General features: G+C 47.5%; 1 protein-coding gene across 1 annotated transcript in view; it reads left to right on the top strand.

Annotated features, from left to right (window-relative positions):
- The window catches only part of LOC120031673 (protein spire homolog 1-like), a 63,357-nt gene that overhangs the window by 26,922 nt on the left and 19,993 nt on the right, over positions 1-16,442 (top strand). Inside the window, exons 3-7 of the mRNA XM_038977467.1 lie at positions 7,886-8,011; positions 12,554-12,628; positions 12,881-13,045; positions 13,653-13,743; positions 15,990-16,115. Coding sequence (XP_038833395.1) covers positions 7,886-8,011; positions 12,554-12,628; positions 12,881-13,045; positions 13,653-13,743; positions 15,990-16,115 — 583 coding nt within the window. The remainder of the gene's footprint in view (positions 1-7,885; positions 8,012-12,553; positions 12,629-12,880; positions 13,046-13,652; positions 13,744-15,989; positions 16,116-16,442) is intronic.

The raw sequence follows: 16,442 nt of genomic DNA, 5'->3' as shown, positions 1-16,442 counted from the left end.
TGTTATTTCTGTTTGTTGTGGTGGTGTTTTTGTATAGTGGATTCGGTCCTAATTTATGTTGGACAGTATTTTTGACGCGCCCGTTGTTGTGTGGCGTAGCCGTCTCATAGATTATTTCTGGTTGAAATAATAAATTCCACTTGCTCATTATTACCCTGCTCTCTGCACCTGACTCCTTCATTTCACCATCGGAATTGTGACAGAAGCCCGCACCCTAAACCCATGGAGTCAGCAGAAGCAGCAACCACCCCTCTTCCATCGATGGAGGAGCGTGTCCTTCATCACACCGCCGTTCTCCATCGGATTGGGTCGGCGATGGACATGATGATGGAGAGGATGGAGCGATGGGAGAGGAGTGGTTTCCCGACATCTACCCCAGCTCCTTCACGGACGTCGCAACCTACTCCTTCCACGTCAGCGTCTGGTTCAGGCGCGTTGCGTCTCGCGCTCCCGAGGGAGTACGACGGAGCGGTGGCTGGGTGCCAGGGGTTTTTGCTCCAGTTGGAGCTCTACTTGGCTACTGTTCATCCGACTCCCTCGGGAGAGGAGAGTGTTAGCCTCCTAATCTCCTGTCTGACGGGTAGAGCCCTGGAATGGGCTAACGCGGTCTGGAACGGCCCAGACTCGGTTCGAGACCACTACCCAGAGTTCACCCGCCGCTTTCGGGCCGTATTTGACCACCCTCAGGAGGGCCGAGCGGTGGGTGAGCGACTGTTCCACCTCAGACAGGAGACGAGGAGTGCGCAAGACTTCGCGTTGGAGTTCCGGACCTTGGCTGCTGGTGCGGGGTGGAATGACAGGGCCCTGATGGACCATTACCGATGTAGCCTTTGGGAGGACGTCCGTCGGGAGCTAGCTTGTCGGGACACTACACTCTCCCTCGATGAGCTTATTGACATGTCAATACGACTGGACAACCTGCTAGCTGCCCGCGGGCGTTCAGAGGGGGTCCTGTCAGTTCCACCTCCCAGCCCTCCCGCTCCAACTCCGATGGAGTTGGGAGGGGCTGCATCTAGGGGGGCCGGAGGAGGTGGCTTCTCTTGCACCTATTGTGGCCGAAGAGGACACACTTCGGAGCGGTGCTGGAGGAGTGCCTCTGGGAGTAGAGATGGCAGGCGGAATACTTCTCGGCCACCCCAGGTGAGTAGGCACAAGACTCACCCAGAGCTTCCTGTCGGTCACATGTTTTTGGTTATTTTTTTCCCTGCGTTTTTCCCCTCTCTCCAGCATAAGGTGCTAGTAGACTCAGGCGCAGCTGGGAGTTTTATGGATCGCGTACTCGCCCGTAAGTTGTTTATTTTGCTGGTGCAGATAGACCCACCTTTCCCTGTGCACTCCTTAGATAGCCGACCGTTAGGGTCAGGGCTGATCAGGGAGGCCACGATTCCGCTGGACATGGTAACGCAGGGGGATCATAGGGAGCAGATTAGTTTCTACCTTATTGATTCACATGGGTTTCCAGTGGTGTTGGGGGTTCCCTGGCTAGCCATTCACAATCCCCTCATTTGCTGGAGACAGGGAGCTCTTCAGGGGTGGTCAGAGGAGTGTTCAGGTAGGTGTGTGGGAGTTTCCATCGGTGCCACGTCGGTGGAGAGTCCAGACCAGGTTTCCACTGTGCGCATTCCCCCAGAATATGCCGATTTGGCTATCGCTTTTAGTAAGAAAAAAGCGACCAAATTACCACCTCATCGACGGTGGGATTGCGTGATAAACCTCCAGGAGAACGCTGCACTTCCCAGGAGTCACGTGTACCCATTGTCACAGGAGGAGACGTTGGCTATGGAGACATATGTCACGGAAGCTCTGAGACAAGGGTTCATTCGGCCCTCCATGTCACCCGCCTCCTCGAGTTTCTTTTTTGTGAGAAAAAAGGAGGGAGGACTGCGTCCGTGCATTGATTATCGAGGTCTAAATTCAATCACAGTGGGATTTAGTTATCCGCTACCTCTCATCGCTACGGCGGTGGAATCATTCCACGGAGCACGTTTTTTCACAAAACTGGACCTCAGGAGCGCGTATAATCTGGTGCGTATTCGGGGAGGAGACGAGTGGAAAACAGCGTTTAGTACCACATCAGGCCACTATGAGTACCTCGTCATGCCATATGGGTTAAAGAATGCTCCAGCCGTCTTCCAATCCTTTGTAGATGAGATTCTCAGGGACTTGCACGGGCAGGGTGTGGTAGTATATATTGATGACATCTTGATCTATCCTGCCACACGCGCCGCGCATGTCTCCCTGGTGCGCAGGGTCCTTGGGCGGCTGCTGGAGCATGACCTATACGTCAAGGCTGAGAAATGTGTGTTCTCCAAACGAGCCGTTTCCTTCCTGGGTTATCGCATTTCCACCTCAGGGGTGGTGATGGAGAGTGACCGCGTTAACGCCGTGCGTAATTGGCCGACTCCGACCACGGTAAAGGAGGTGCAGCGGTTTTTAGGGTTTGCCAATTACTACCGGAGGTTTATCCGGGGTTTTGGCCAAGTGGCGGCGCCCATTACCTCACTGCTGAAGGGGGGGCCGGTGCGTCTACGGTGGTCGGCCGAGGCAGAGGGAGCCTTCAACCAGTTGAAGGCACGGTTTACTGAGGCTCCCGTGTTGGCGCATCCGGACCCTTCATTAGCGTTCATAGTGGAGGTGGATGCGTCCGAGGCTGGTGTTGGAGCCGTGCTATCACAGCGCTCGGGCACGCCACCGAAACTCCGTCCCTGTGCTTTCTTTTCTAAGAATCTGGGTCCGGCGGAGCGGAACTATGATGTGGGGGACCGGGAGTTACTAGCTATGGTAAAAGCCCTGAAGGTGTGGAGACACTGGCTTGAGGGGGCTAAATACCCTTTCCTCATCTGGACTGACCACCGCAATCTGGAGTATATCCGAGAGGCGAGGAGACTGAATCCGCGTCAGGCTAGGTGGGCCATGTTCTTTACTCGCTTTAGATTCACGATCTCTTACCGACCAGGTTCCCTCAACACTAAGGCCGACGCGCTGTCTCGTCTCTATGACACGGATGACCGGCCCATCGATCCGACTCCCATCCTTCCAGCCTCTTGTCTGGTGGCCCCGGTGGTATGGGAGGTGGACGCGGACATCGAGCGGGCGTTGAGGGTAGAACCTGTGCCGTCCCAGTGTCCGACTGGCCTTAGGTACGTACCGCTTGGTGTCCGTGATCGATTGATTCGGTGGGCTCACACACTACCTTCTTCGGGTCATCCGGGGATTGAGAGGACAGTGCGGGGTCTTAGGGGGAAATACTGGTGGCCCACCTTGGCTAAGGACGTGAGACTCTATGTCTCCTCCTGCTCGGTATGCGCTCAGAGTATGGCTCCTAGGCACCTACCGAGAGGGAAGTTACAACCCCTCCCGGTTCCACAACGGCCATGGTCTCATCTCTCGGTAGATTTTCTGACTGATCTTCCTCCATCTCAGGGGAACACTACCGTTCTGGTCGTTGTGGATCGGTTCTCTAAGTCCTGTCGTATCCTCCCATTGCCTGGTCTCCCTACGGCCCTACAGACTGCGGAGGCTCTATTTACCCACGTCTTCCGGCATCACGGGGTGCCGGAGGACATCGTATCTGATCGAGGTCCCCAGTTCACGTCCCGGGTGTGGAGGGCGTTTATGGAGCGTCTGGGGGTCTCGGTCAGCCTCACCTCTGGGTATCACCCCGAAAGTAATGGGCAGGTGGAAAGAGTGAACCAGGAAGTGGGTAGGTTTCTGAGGTCGTATTGCCAGGACCGGCCAGGAGAGTGGGCAAGGTACGTCCCGTGGGCAGAGTTGGCCCAGAACTCACTCCGCCACTCATCAACGAACATGTCGCCCTTCGAATGCGTACTGGGGTACCAGCCGGTCCTGGCTCCGTGGCATCAGAGCCAGACCGACGCTCCTGCGGTGGAAGAGTGGGTACAGCGCTCTAGAGAGACCTGGCGGGCAGTCCAGGACTCTCTCAGGCAGGCCAGTGAACGGCAGAAGAGGAGCGCTGACCGCCACCGCAGTGAGGCCCCTGTGTTCGCAGGGGACAGGGTCTGGCTCTCGGCCCGAAACCTGCCCCTCCGCCTGCCCTGCCGGAAGTTGGGGCCCCAGTGTGTGGGGCCATTTAAAGTCCTGAGGAGGATAAACGAGGTGTGTTATAGGTTACAACTTCCCTCTTACTATCGTATTAACCCCTCGTTTCATGTGTCTCTCCTCAGGCCGGTGGTAGCTGGTCCCCTTCAGGAAAATGAGGTGCCGGAGGTCCCTCCGCCCCCTCTTGACATCGAGGGGTCCCCGGCGTACGTGGTACGAACTATCCTGGACTCGAGACGCCGGGTGAGGGGCCTGCAGTACCTCGTGGACTGGGAGGGGTACGGTCCGGAGGAGAGATGCTGGGTACCGGTGGGGGACATTTTGGATCCGTCCCTCTTGAGGGACTTTCACCGCCTCCATCCGGATCGCCCTGCTCCTCGCCCTCCGGGTCGTCCTCGAGGCCGGGGTCGGCGCGCTGCAGGAGCCGCGCGTCGGGAGGGGGGTACTGTTACGAATCCCGCCGAGGATGGTGCCTCTTCCCGTTCGGGCGGCGCTCGGCGGTCGTCGTCTCCGGTCTACTAGCTGCCACCGATCCCCTTTTCTGTTTTCATTTAGGTTTGTCTAATTGGTTTCACCTGTTTTGTGTTTAGGGTAGGGTGTTATTTAAACCCAGTTGGCCCGCCGACTTTTGTGCGGGCTTGTTATTTCTGTTTGTTGTGGTGGTGTTTTTGTATAGTGGATTCGGTCCTAATTTATGTTGGACAGTATTTTTGACGCGCCCGTTGTTGTGTGGCGTAGCCGTCTCATAGATTATTTCTGGTTGAAATAATAAATTCCACTTGCTCATTATTACCCTGCTCTCTGCACCTGACTCCTTCATTTCACCATCGGAATTGTGACAATGTCCAGTAGTGTTGAGAGTATCATCTATACTAGATCCACCCATCATGTCCAGTAGTGTTGAGATTATTATCTATACTAGATCCACCCACCATGTCCAGTAGTGTTGAGATTAGTATCTATACTAGATCCACCCACCATGTCCAGTAGTGTTGAGAGTATCATCTATACTAGATCCACCCATCATGTCCAGTAGTGTTGAGATTATTATCTGTACTAGATCCACCCACCATGTCCAGTAGTGTTGAGAGTATTATCTGTACTAGATCCACCCACCATGTCCAGTAGTGTTGAGAGAACAGACATCATACTAGATCCACCCAGCATGTTCAGTAGTGTTGAGAGAACAGACATCATACTAGATCCACCCAGCATGTCCAGTAGTGTTGAGAGAACAGACATCATACTAGATCCACCCAGCATGTCCAGTAGTGTTGAGAGAACAGACATCATACTAGATCCACCCAGCATGTCCAGTAGTATTGAGAGAACAGACATCATACTAGATCAACCCAGCATGTCCGGTAGTGTTGAGAGAACAGACATCATACTAGATCCACCCAGCATGTCCAGTAGTGTTGAGAGAACAGACATCATACTAGATCCAACCAGTGAGTCCTTAGATGCCCCAATGGTGTTTACATAACAATAGCAGTGGCAGGAGGACCATTTTTTTTCATGAGCATGTCCTTATTTCTATTAGAGCATATTGGATGACTGCCATTCATATTCCATTCTTCCAGTTCAATTTAACATCGATAGGTTTAGGCTACTACATGATACTTGAATTTTCCATATACCCATCATGCGGTTGCTACAACCTAGCCTATGAATGAAAGTTTACAACGTAGGTGCACATAGGTCGAGAGACAAATTTGAGGTGACAGAAAGTGACATTCAATACCACCTTGCACTCTCTTGCCCGCATCTAGATGATCTAGGGTGTAATCATTAGTCCAATAGTTTTAAAAGAGAGTTTCTGTTGGACGAGTGATGTATGTTTATCCCCGTTTCATTCCATTTAAGAAACATTTTCGGAATGAATACACCACTGATCAAACGTAAACACAGTTCACTTTCATAGCAGCCACGTTGTGTTCCTTCTCGCATCTATGCGTTTTCCTCCTCTCACCTTTTTCCTTCACTTGTGGACTTCAATGCATAACACATCAGCTGTAGGAGACCAGATAAAAAACACTTTCCAAGCCAAACCATATCATAACCACTACACACAGCCTACATTGGTGTCACCATATTAGCTAAAGTAACATCCTAGTCAACATAGCTAATAGAACTAACGCATTAGTAAACCCGCTACAGTCATGCAGTAACGTTACAGTGTACAGTCAGTCAGTAAGTAGTTACACCGGCGGGCCCTGGTGACAATAAATTAGTAAAAACAAAAGCTTACCTTCACTTGGAAGAGTTCCAGTGTTGTGTTGGATAGTCATAGCCAGCTAGCTAACATAGGACCCCTCTGTTTGAGCAGGGTGTTTGAGCAGGCTAAACTAGCTAGCTGCATTTTCTAGCTGTAAGTGAAACTGACAGTGAAAAAAAATGAAGAAATCACTCTCTCTTTTGCTTCTCCTTCATTTTTAGCGTATGCTTTCAGTACTAGATTCATTATCTGGTGAGAACCATGAGCCACCTAGATTTTGTATTGAAGTCGCTGTAACCAGAGGAGGACAGAAGCTAGCTGTCCTCCGGCTACACATGGTGCTACCCTACAGAGTGCCGCTGAGGCTACTGTAGACTTTCATTGCAAAATAGTGTTTTAATCAATTATTTGGTGACATATGAATATATTTAGTATCGTTTTATCTAAAAAGGAGAACTTTTTAAATGTAATTATTTATTATTTTTTAAATGAAATTCACTGAGGAGGATGGTCCTCCCCTTCCTTCTCTGAGGAGCCTCGACTGAACTATAGTCTTCAGCCTTCCATCCGACCTGACACGAGGACAGACATGACAGTGGTGAAATAATGATTCTAGAGACAGGGCCCAGGGGATGGAACCAGGTCTCCATAGCGACCGCTTGTAAGGTTATCTGAGGCTGTGGACATCTGAGCTGCCTGGGTGACAGTGTCGCTGTTGTCTTGCCAGCCCTAGTGCCTGATGGCTAGATGCCTCCTCTAATAGCTGTCATCCTCTCTATCCTCCAGTCCACCCCTTGTCTCTCTCTCTCTGTCTGATGTTAAATACAGAGCCTTGCGCTAAAGGAACTGCCTGCCTCTCTCTCTCTCTCTCGCTCGCTCTCTCTCTCTCTCTCTCTCTCTCTCTCTCTCTCTCTCTCTCTCTCTCTCTCTCTCTCTCTCTCTCTCTCGCCTTCTAGATGTTTCACAACATTTCAGATGTATGTTCCTGTGTGATTTGCATTCAGGGATCTTCTCCTATATCAGCATGACTATTAAAAATGACTGGGTCAGGGAATATTGAGATGATGATGCTACTGGGGAAAGACTCCCTAATACCTAATTCTCAATTTCTGCTCCAGGCTTCCTCCTCTACACAGCAGCACCATTTATCTCATGGAAATGTTGTCAATTCAGGGAATTTACTTGGTGGGCAAGATTGCAGATGAGACGGCCAACCATTTTCTGTTAGAATTTGAGACGCTATATGGGATGGGAAATGCAGTGGACTACTGGTGCCAAGATCATGCCAAGAGCACCTTCTGTTCATCTCAGAGAAACAAGGACATACAGTATTTTGTAATCTGCTGTCACAAGGATACGTTCTGTCATCTGCTGAATTACCATGTTTACAGTATCTACAATGTTTTACTTACAGTACTACTTCTCTCTGTCTGTCTGTCTGTCTGTCTGTCTGTCTGTCTGTCTGTCTGTCTGTCTGTCTGTCTGTCTGTCTGTCTGTCTGTCTGTCTGTCTGTCTGTCTGTCTGTCTGTCTGTCTGTCTGTCTGTCTGTCTGTCTGTCTGTCTGTCTGTCTGTCTGTCTGTCTGTCTGTCTGTCTGTCTGTCTGTAGATGTGTGTGTCTCACCTCCCCAGCCCTGGCGACGCCCCCAGCCACTACCAGGCTGTGTGCCGTGCTCTCTACGCTGAGACCAGGGAGCTACGCTCCTTCCTGGAGAAGATCAAGAGTGCCAAAGAGGTGAGGCTACCTACACATCAATGCGTGACCAACTGGGTTACAATCCCCTGTCTCCTGTGTGCAACAAGACTATGTTAGTCCACTGAGCTAAAGGCTAGGAATTAGCTTGGGCAGGTAAAGAAAGTCTTCAGGTCTCAGGAAAGGTTACTCATCATGTGACCATGGTTCACCAAACCACCTCCATTTACCAATGCTCACAACACACTACACAGTACCTGACTGCATAGGCCCTCAGCTTGCTTACATAGTGGTTCTGTTCCATTGTCTATAGCATATTACTTAGCATACTAGCATGTATTCCCAATACATTGCTTTATCCTATGTGGTATGCTAACCAGTGTGGATATTGGAACAGCTCCGGTCTATTTCTGGGACCTGATTGACATCTCATTCTCAGGCTCCAGTGCACATAGGACCACTAAACCTTGTACTGTTAATCAGACAGACATGTAGACCAGGGACATATGTTCAGAGGTCATGTGACTGGAGAGACATTCATTCAGGAGATTAAGCAACATGACATTAAGGTGTTTCACATGCTTCAGAGAACTGATCAACATGGCACACTACGTACATGTCCTGTAATGGATCCTACTGTATATCAGCCTTGAGTCGTGTGTGTGTGTGTGTTACAGAGAAGGAATTCAGGTTGCTCTGTGTGTGTGTTCAAGTGAAACTGTCTATTACTCTGCTAAAATCAAGCAATTCGCTAAAAAAAGTAACACACACAACATAACCAGTGTGTTGGAATGGATACTTGGATTGATGTTGTACTGTAATGCTAGAGCCACAGCTGTTGTTTGTAAAACATACCCACAGCAGGGAGTCAGGATGAGACTCAGGCAGCAGTGTTGTTATCTGCCACTGTGCCTCGCACCGAGCTGCACGCATGGATTATATTTAGCATCTCATATTTCAGGACATCCCTAACCATGTCTGCCACAGGTCATCACAGTGATGTTTACTGTGGGCTAGAATATAATAGGGATAGACAATGTTGTGGACCAGGGACTGAGAGAGCGGAACAACAGTACATGCTGTGTGTGTGTATATATATGTGTGTGTGTGTGTGTGTGTGTGTGTGTGTGTGTGTGTGTGTGTGTGTGTGTGTGTGTGTGTGTGTGTGTGTGTGTGTGTGTGTGTGTGTGTGTGTGTGTGTGCGTGCGTGCGTGCGTGCGTGTGTGTGTGTGCGTGTGCGTACGCGTGCATGCATGTAGACATGCTATCCCCTCCCAGCATATGAAATGTTAAAGTAGGCTAGTAAGGAGCATTGATGGGAGTGATCTGTCTACCTCAGGGGAAGCTGCCTTGTAGTAGCTGTAGGTTTTGTTGTCAAATATTCTGCTCAGTCTTTCACCTAGTTGGGGAGCAGAGTCCACTTCTGTCTGTACAGTTCTGTAGTACAGTATTATAGGGCTTAGTTCTGTGGTGGTACAGATGTAGGATCTTAATTTGATCACCTTGTTGCAGGAGAACTTCTTAAGTTTGTATTTTCCACTTTGAAATGTCTGACTTTTCAAATTTTTATCAAACCCTATAAAAATGTCCATTCATTATAATCCACATAATAATTCACATTTCCTGTTGTAGCAAGATTATTTTCCTGCTGTAGCAAACTGGCTCAAATGAAGATCCTACATCTGTACATAGGTAAACCCGTAATGCTGCTGTGAACATGTCTGCATACCTAAAGGCTTAGTTTAATGTCACACAATGCACTGCTGTCTGCCACAGGGTCACATGCTAAATCAAATCAAATGTTATTTGTCACATGTGCCGAATACAACAGGTGTAGTAGACCTTACCGTGAAATGCCTACTTACAAGCCCTTAACCAACAATGCAGTTTTAATAAAATAGAGTTAAGAAAATATTGACAAAATAAACTAAAGTAAAAAATAACAATAATGAGGTTATATACAGGGGTTACCGGTACCGAGTCAATGTGCGGGAGTACAGGTTAGTCAAGGTCATTTGTACATGTAGGTGGAGGGAAAGTGACTGCATATATAATAAACAGCAAGTAGCAGCAGTGTAAAAACAATGGCGGGGGGGTCAATGCAAATAGTCTGGGTGGCCATTTGATTAATTGTTCAGCAGTCTTATGGGTTGGGGGTAGAACCTGTTAAGGAGCCTTTTGGTCCTAGACTTGACGCTCAGGTACCGCTTGCCATGCGGTAGCAGAGAGAATAGTCTATGACTGTGGTGACTGGAGTCTTTGACACCGCCTAGGTCCTGGATGGCAGGAAGCCTGATGTACTGAGCAATAGTTCTTCCTATTGAAGATGAACCACAGACTGGGTGCTACTCCCTAGGGACCCATACAGCTAAGCAGCACTCCCCCTCCACAATAGTACATCTGAAAGGAGCGAAGGAATTGGACAGTTATATAATTCACTGTTACAAAAGAGAGTGGAGAGTCTTATTATGAGGAGAGGGTAAGAGCTTAGCTATGAAGAAGGGGAGACAAGTGTCAAGCTCTGTGGTTCAGGGGGCTACAGACAGACAGTACATCCAGTTTAGTTAGCCTATCTGGTGTATGCAACCAGATGTGAATAGGCCAGGATGTAGTCTAGTCTACTGTATGTGGAGGCAGAGACACCTAGGGCTATAGCAGTAGGGACAGGACTAAGGATCTGCTGGACAGTGCAATCTCTGGTCAAGATGCTTGGCTGTTCAATGTGGGACAAGGTTACGTTTATGTGTGTGTGTGTGTGTGTGTGTGTGTGTACATCTGTGTGTGTGTGATACCAGGAGAAGTAAGATGAGCTTTCGGCCCTGCATCATTCCCCTCCCCCGCTTGTCCTCCTCTGTCTGGCAGTGAGGCAGAGACGTGTTGTCCCATAGGGGATCTAGCTAGCTAACTGCATCTACAGGACAGCAGGCAGAGAGAGACCCTTTCTTTCATAACAAAGAGCTCTATAACAGGACAGAGGGACACTATTAAAAGCATAGTTGTAGCTGAATCACCCAAGCCACTTCTGTTCCTATTTGCTCAGGGTTAAATACTATATGTTAGGAAAGGGATGGTATTGTGTTGGTCGTACAAATGAGCACCGGGTATTAAATCCAACATTATCTCACCCTGGGCTCCTCTGCTCAGAAATGATGTCCTTTTTAAAAATGTTTGTCAACAATCATGTTGTTATTCACGGACCATGGTAAAGATTTCTGTTTTATGTTATTACATGAAAAGGGAATAAGTACCAACTGTTAATGGTAGAGAAGGCAAACACCTTAGCAAATGCCCTTCCAGTGCAGTGTGAGTTATGGCTCTGTATATCCAGTGAGAGGAGAGGCCCTGTAGTAAATCTCCTGTGAGGGGCTGTAGCAGAGAGACTCCCATGATTGCTCTATCAAACACCGGTGGGATGCAGGGTGACGCCCACTCTCTTACCACAAATAACAGGGAGAGAGAGGAGGAGAGAGAGGAGGAGGAGGAGAGAGAGGAGGAGGAGGCTTTCCAGTCTGCTGCAGAACAGATCCCTCAGTGTCCTGTCCTCTAATGAACTCCTGAATCTGGAAGAGAAGGGATGCAGGTTGCTCACTGCTTCATTGGTTGCATCCCAATTCTCTCAAAGTACACTTGCTCATTCCTTCCCATACATTTAAAAGCAGTGGATTGGTGTTAGCATGGGCTAGCTAAGGGAGTTCCCACACTATATTTCATACAGTCATCTTGACCATGGCTAAAAGCTGTAATCTCTGCTATGCATATACTGGCAGAACCATGCTTTATTCCCTATGGCAACAATGATGATTTTCAATCACGGATGAAAATGGACTGGGCATGAGTGTGGTGGGAATGTGTGAGTGTACCATCATGATGCTAGTTGATAGGGACTTGGCAGGTTGTCAGGCTGCGAAGGCTCTTGTTAACTGTCATTGATAATCGAATAGGTATTGATTTGTGGGTGTGACTGATAGCAGGGCTAGCTGCCTGTCCTAATGCTGTGGTAGTCAATTAACTTGATTAACATCTCATTTCAACATGAAAGGATGAAATCTGTGGCTTTGAGGTCAGTTACTTATGTCAACGTCCTAAGCCATTTCTATCTCAATATCAAATCATTTCTGGGTAACAATTAAGTACCTTACTGTTATTGTTTTCAATTAAAATGGTCAAAAAGAAACATAAATTGTTTCTTAGCAAAAAACAATTTCTCAAGCAATATTTTTTCTAGGACTGTCAGAGTGGGGAATGGAAAACTGAAAACTAGCTGTTATTGCCAGAGAGGTTTGGAACTATCTTTTGATGTCACCACACAATCACACAAAAACAGACTGAAATTTCAAACACTAAAGGGCATTATCATTATTTTCACAATTAGACAGTATTATTCCAACCTCATAGTGTGGAAATATATATAAAACACAGGAAAATCACGATGTTTGACTGCACTGGGCCTTTAAACTCACATTAAGCTCTGAGTGCTCATCTCTCTCTCTCTCTCTCTCTCTCTCTCTCTCTCTCTCTCTCTCTCTCCTCTCCTCTCCTCTTCTCTTCTCTCTCTCTCTCTCTCTCTCTCTCTCTCTCTCATAGAATCTTCGGAAGATGGGTGGCGAGCCGTCTGAGGATCCCAGCAGAGACCTAAATGAGCTCCAGAATGCAGACTGGGTAGGTGACCAGCTCCTTATCACAAGCCTCACACAGCCCCTTTTACCTGGCAACACCCTTCTCTGACACCCTTATGTGACACCCTTAGGACAGGTTTCCCAGACTCATATTAGACCTACTCTTGGACTAGCATGTTTGTAGCCCAGAGGAGTATCTAGGCTTCATCTGGGTCTGGAAATTGGCCCTATAAGTGTTAAATCATTGGATGAGTACTGTGTTGCTATGTGATTTCTGTCCCCCTGCATCCCCCAGGCTAAGTTCTGGATGCAGGTGATGGGAGACCTGCGGAACGGGGTGAAGCTGAAGAAGGTCCAGGAGCGCCAGTACAACCCTCTGGCCATCGAGTTCCAGCTCACGCCCTATGAGATGCTCATGGATGACATCCGCTCCAAACGCTACAAACTACGCAAGGTCATGGTAAAACTGTCAGGTGTCTTAAAAGCATGGTTTGGGCCTCCCGGGTGGCGCAGTGGTCTAGGGCACTGCATCGCAGTGCTAGCTGTGCCACCAGAGACTCTGGGTTCGCTCCCAGGCTCTGTCGCAGCCGGCCGCGACTGGGAGGTCCGTGGGGCGACGTACAATTGGCCTAGCGTTGTCTGGGTTAGGGAGGGTTTGGCCGGTAGGGATATCCTTGTCTCATCGCGCACTAGCGACTCCTGTGGCGGGCCTGGAGCAGTGCACGCCAACCAGGTCGCCAGGTGCACGGTGTTTCCTCCGACACATTGGTGCGGCTGGCTTCCGGGTTGGATGCGTGCTGTGTTAAGAAGCAGTGCTGCTTAGTTGGGTTGTGTTTCGGAGGACGCATGGCTTTCGACCTTCGTCTCTCCCGAGCCCGTACGGGAGTTGTAGCGATGAGACAAGATAGTAACTACTAACAATTGGATACCACGAAATTGGGGAGAAAAGGGGGTAAAAAAGTATTATTATTATTATTTTTTTTAAAGCATGGTTTGTTGCTTATATGTAGTTATGGTCTCTCTTAATCTGTGTGTGTGTGTGTGTGTCTGTCCCCTTGCACCTCCAGGTAAACAACGACATCCCACCAAGGTTGAAGAAGAGCGCCCATGAGGTCATCCTAGACTTCATCCGGTCCAGACCTCCTCTCAACCCTGTGAGTGCACAGCCTATAGAAACAACAGATATACTTTACATCGACTAGCAACCTCTTTGGTGTTGGCATGGTGGCGGGTGAACCATAGAGATACAACTCTGTTCTTTCTCTTTGGACTGAACAGAGTACCATAGAATTAAATAAGAATACAACTATTAGCTATGTATGTAAAGTATATCTCTTATCTATGTGGGCTGTACAGTCATAGGGTTTAGAGAGGAGAACATGGGGCATTTTCTCTCCTAATCCTGTTAATGTACAATACTGTATAATACATGTACTATATACTATACGATAGTACATTCTATGGTACCTGCCCCACTTTCCTCTCAATCTGGTGTCTTCTAGTCTTGCCATGCCATCCTTCCATGTCTCGTTCATCACTGGAGGAAGCCTGGGAATTGGTGCTAGGGGTCTCCACTTTCCATTTAAACCTCAAGCCACTGAACCCATCTTTAGTCAAAGAAAGAGTTCTTAATATCCCAAAAGAAATACAGGTAGTTCAGGTTTTGGGGTTCTAGGGTATGATTATACTGATTGGAATGAGGGGTGATTGATAGATAATCAGATCATCTACTGGAGCTGTACATCAATGCTCACTTCCCCAGCCTCACTGCCCCAGCCTCACTGCCCCAGCCTCACTGCCCCAGCCTCACTGCCTCAGCCTCACTGCCCCAGCCTCACTGCCCCAGCCTCACTTCCCCAGTCTCACTGCCCCAGTCTCACTGCCCCAGCCTCACTGAAGTGCCTGCCTCAGTAATGAGAGGAGCGGTACTGACAGTCAAGAGTTATTGTTACAAAGTGACAGTGAAATTAACAGTACAGTGAAAGTGATATTAACAGTACAGTGATATTAACAGTACAGTGACAGTGATATTAACAGTACAGTGACAGTGATATTAACAGTACAGTGACAGTGATATTAACAGTACAGTGGGCGATATTAATAGTACAGTGACAGTGATATTAACGGTACAGTGATATTAACAGTACAGTGACAGTGATATTAACAGTACAGTGACAGTGATATTAACAGTACAGTGACAGTGATATTAACAGTACAGTGGGCGATATTAATAGTACAATGACAGTGATATTAACAGTACAGTGACAGTGATATTAACAGTACAGTGACAGTGATATTAACAGTACAGTGACAGTGATATTAACGGTACAGTGATATTAACGGTACAGCGACAGTGATATTAATAGTACAGTGACAGTGATATTAATAGTACAGTGACAGTGATATTAACAGTACAATGACAGTGATATTAACAGTACAGTGACAGTGATATTAACAGTACAGTGACAGTGATATTAACGGTACAGTGACAGTGATATTAACAGTACAGTGATATTAACGGTACAGTGACAGTGATATTAATAGTACAGTGACAGTGATATTAACAGTACAGTGACAGTGATATTAACAGTACAGTGGGCGATATTAATAGTACAATGACAGTGATATTAACAGTACAGTGACAGTGATATTAACAGTACAGTGATATTAACAGTACAGTGACAGTGATATTAACGGTACAGTGACAGTGATATTAATGGTACAGTGATATTAACAGTACAGTGATACTAACAGGACAGTGACAGTGATATTAACAGTACAGTGACAGTGATATTAACGGTACAGTGACAGTGATATTAACAGGACAGTGACAGTGATATTAACAGTACAGTGACAGTGATATTAACAGTACAGTGACAGTGATATTAACAGTACAGTGATATTAACAGTACAGTGATATTAACGGTACAGTGACAATGATATTAACAGTACAGTGACAGTGATATTAACGATACAGTGATATTAACAGTACAGTGACAGTGATATTAACGGTATAGTGGCAGTGATATTAACAGTACAGTGACAGTAATATTAACAGTACAGTGACAGTGATATTAACGGTACAGTGACAGTGATATTAACAGTACAGTGACAGTGATATTAACAGTACAGTGACAGTGATATTAACGCTACAGTGATATTAACAGTACAGTGACATTGATAGTAACATTACAGTGACAGTGATATTAACAGTACAGTGACAGTGATATTAACAGTACAGTGACAGTGATATTAACGGTAAAGTGACAGTGATATTAACGGTAAAGTGACAGTGTCCTTAAGGTTTAGGAGGCAGCGGCAAAATGCCTGATGCCCATAACTCAGTGTGAGTGCATGTATGTATCTGCGTGTGTGTGCGTGTGTGCGTTTGTGTGTGTAGGCAGCAGCCAGGAAGCTGAAGCCCCAGCCCCAGGTTCCTCCCACCCTGCACGAGATGATCCTGGATGAGATTAAATCTGAGAGGAAACTGAGACCTGTCTCTCCTGATGTGATCCGCAGGAGCAGGCTGGGTGAGTGACACCTCTCTATGTCTTTCTTTCTTTCTTTCTTTCTCTCTCTCTCTCTCTCTCTCTCTCTCTTTCTCTCTCTCTCTCTCTCTCTCTCTCTCGCTCTCTCTCTCTTTCTCTCATTCTTACTCCCTCTCTCTCACACACACACACACACACAAACACACACACTCACACTCATTGTATGAAGTATGTTGTGATTATGCACTTTCACGGGTGCTGGGCATTGGCATGAATGAAAGACACAAGGTGAATCATACTTTCTTTCATTGGTTTGAACGATGTTTCCACCCGGCCAAGTTACTGTTCTTGGATGCCTGTGCTGTTTGG

Source organism: Salvelinus namaycush, chromosome 37 (assembly GCF_016432855.1).
Source record: "Salvelinus namaycush isolate Seneca chromosome 37, SaNama_1.0, whole genome shotgun sequence".
Lineage (NCBI taxonomy): Eukaryota > Metazoa > Chordata > Actinopteri > Salmoniformes > Salmonidae > Salvelinus > Salvelinus namaycush.
This window is presented reverse-complemented; position numbering and strand designations above follow the sequence as displayed.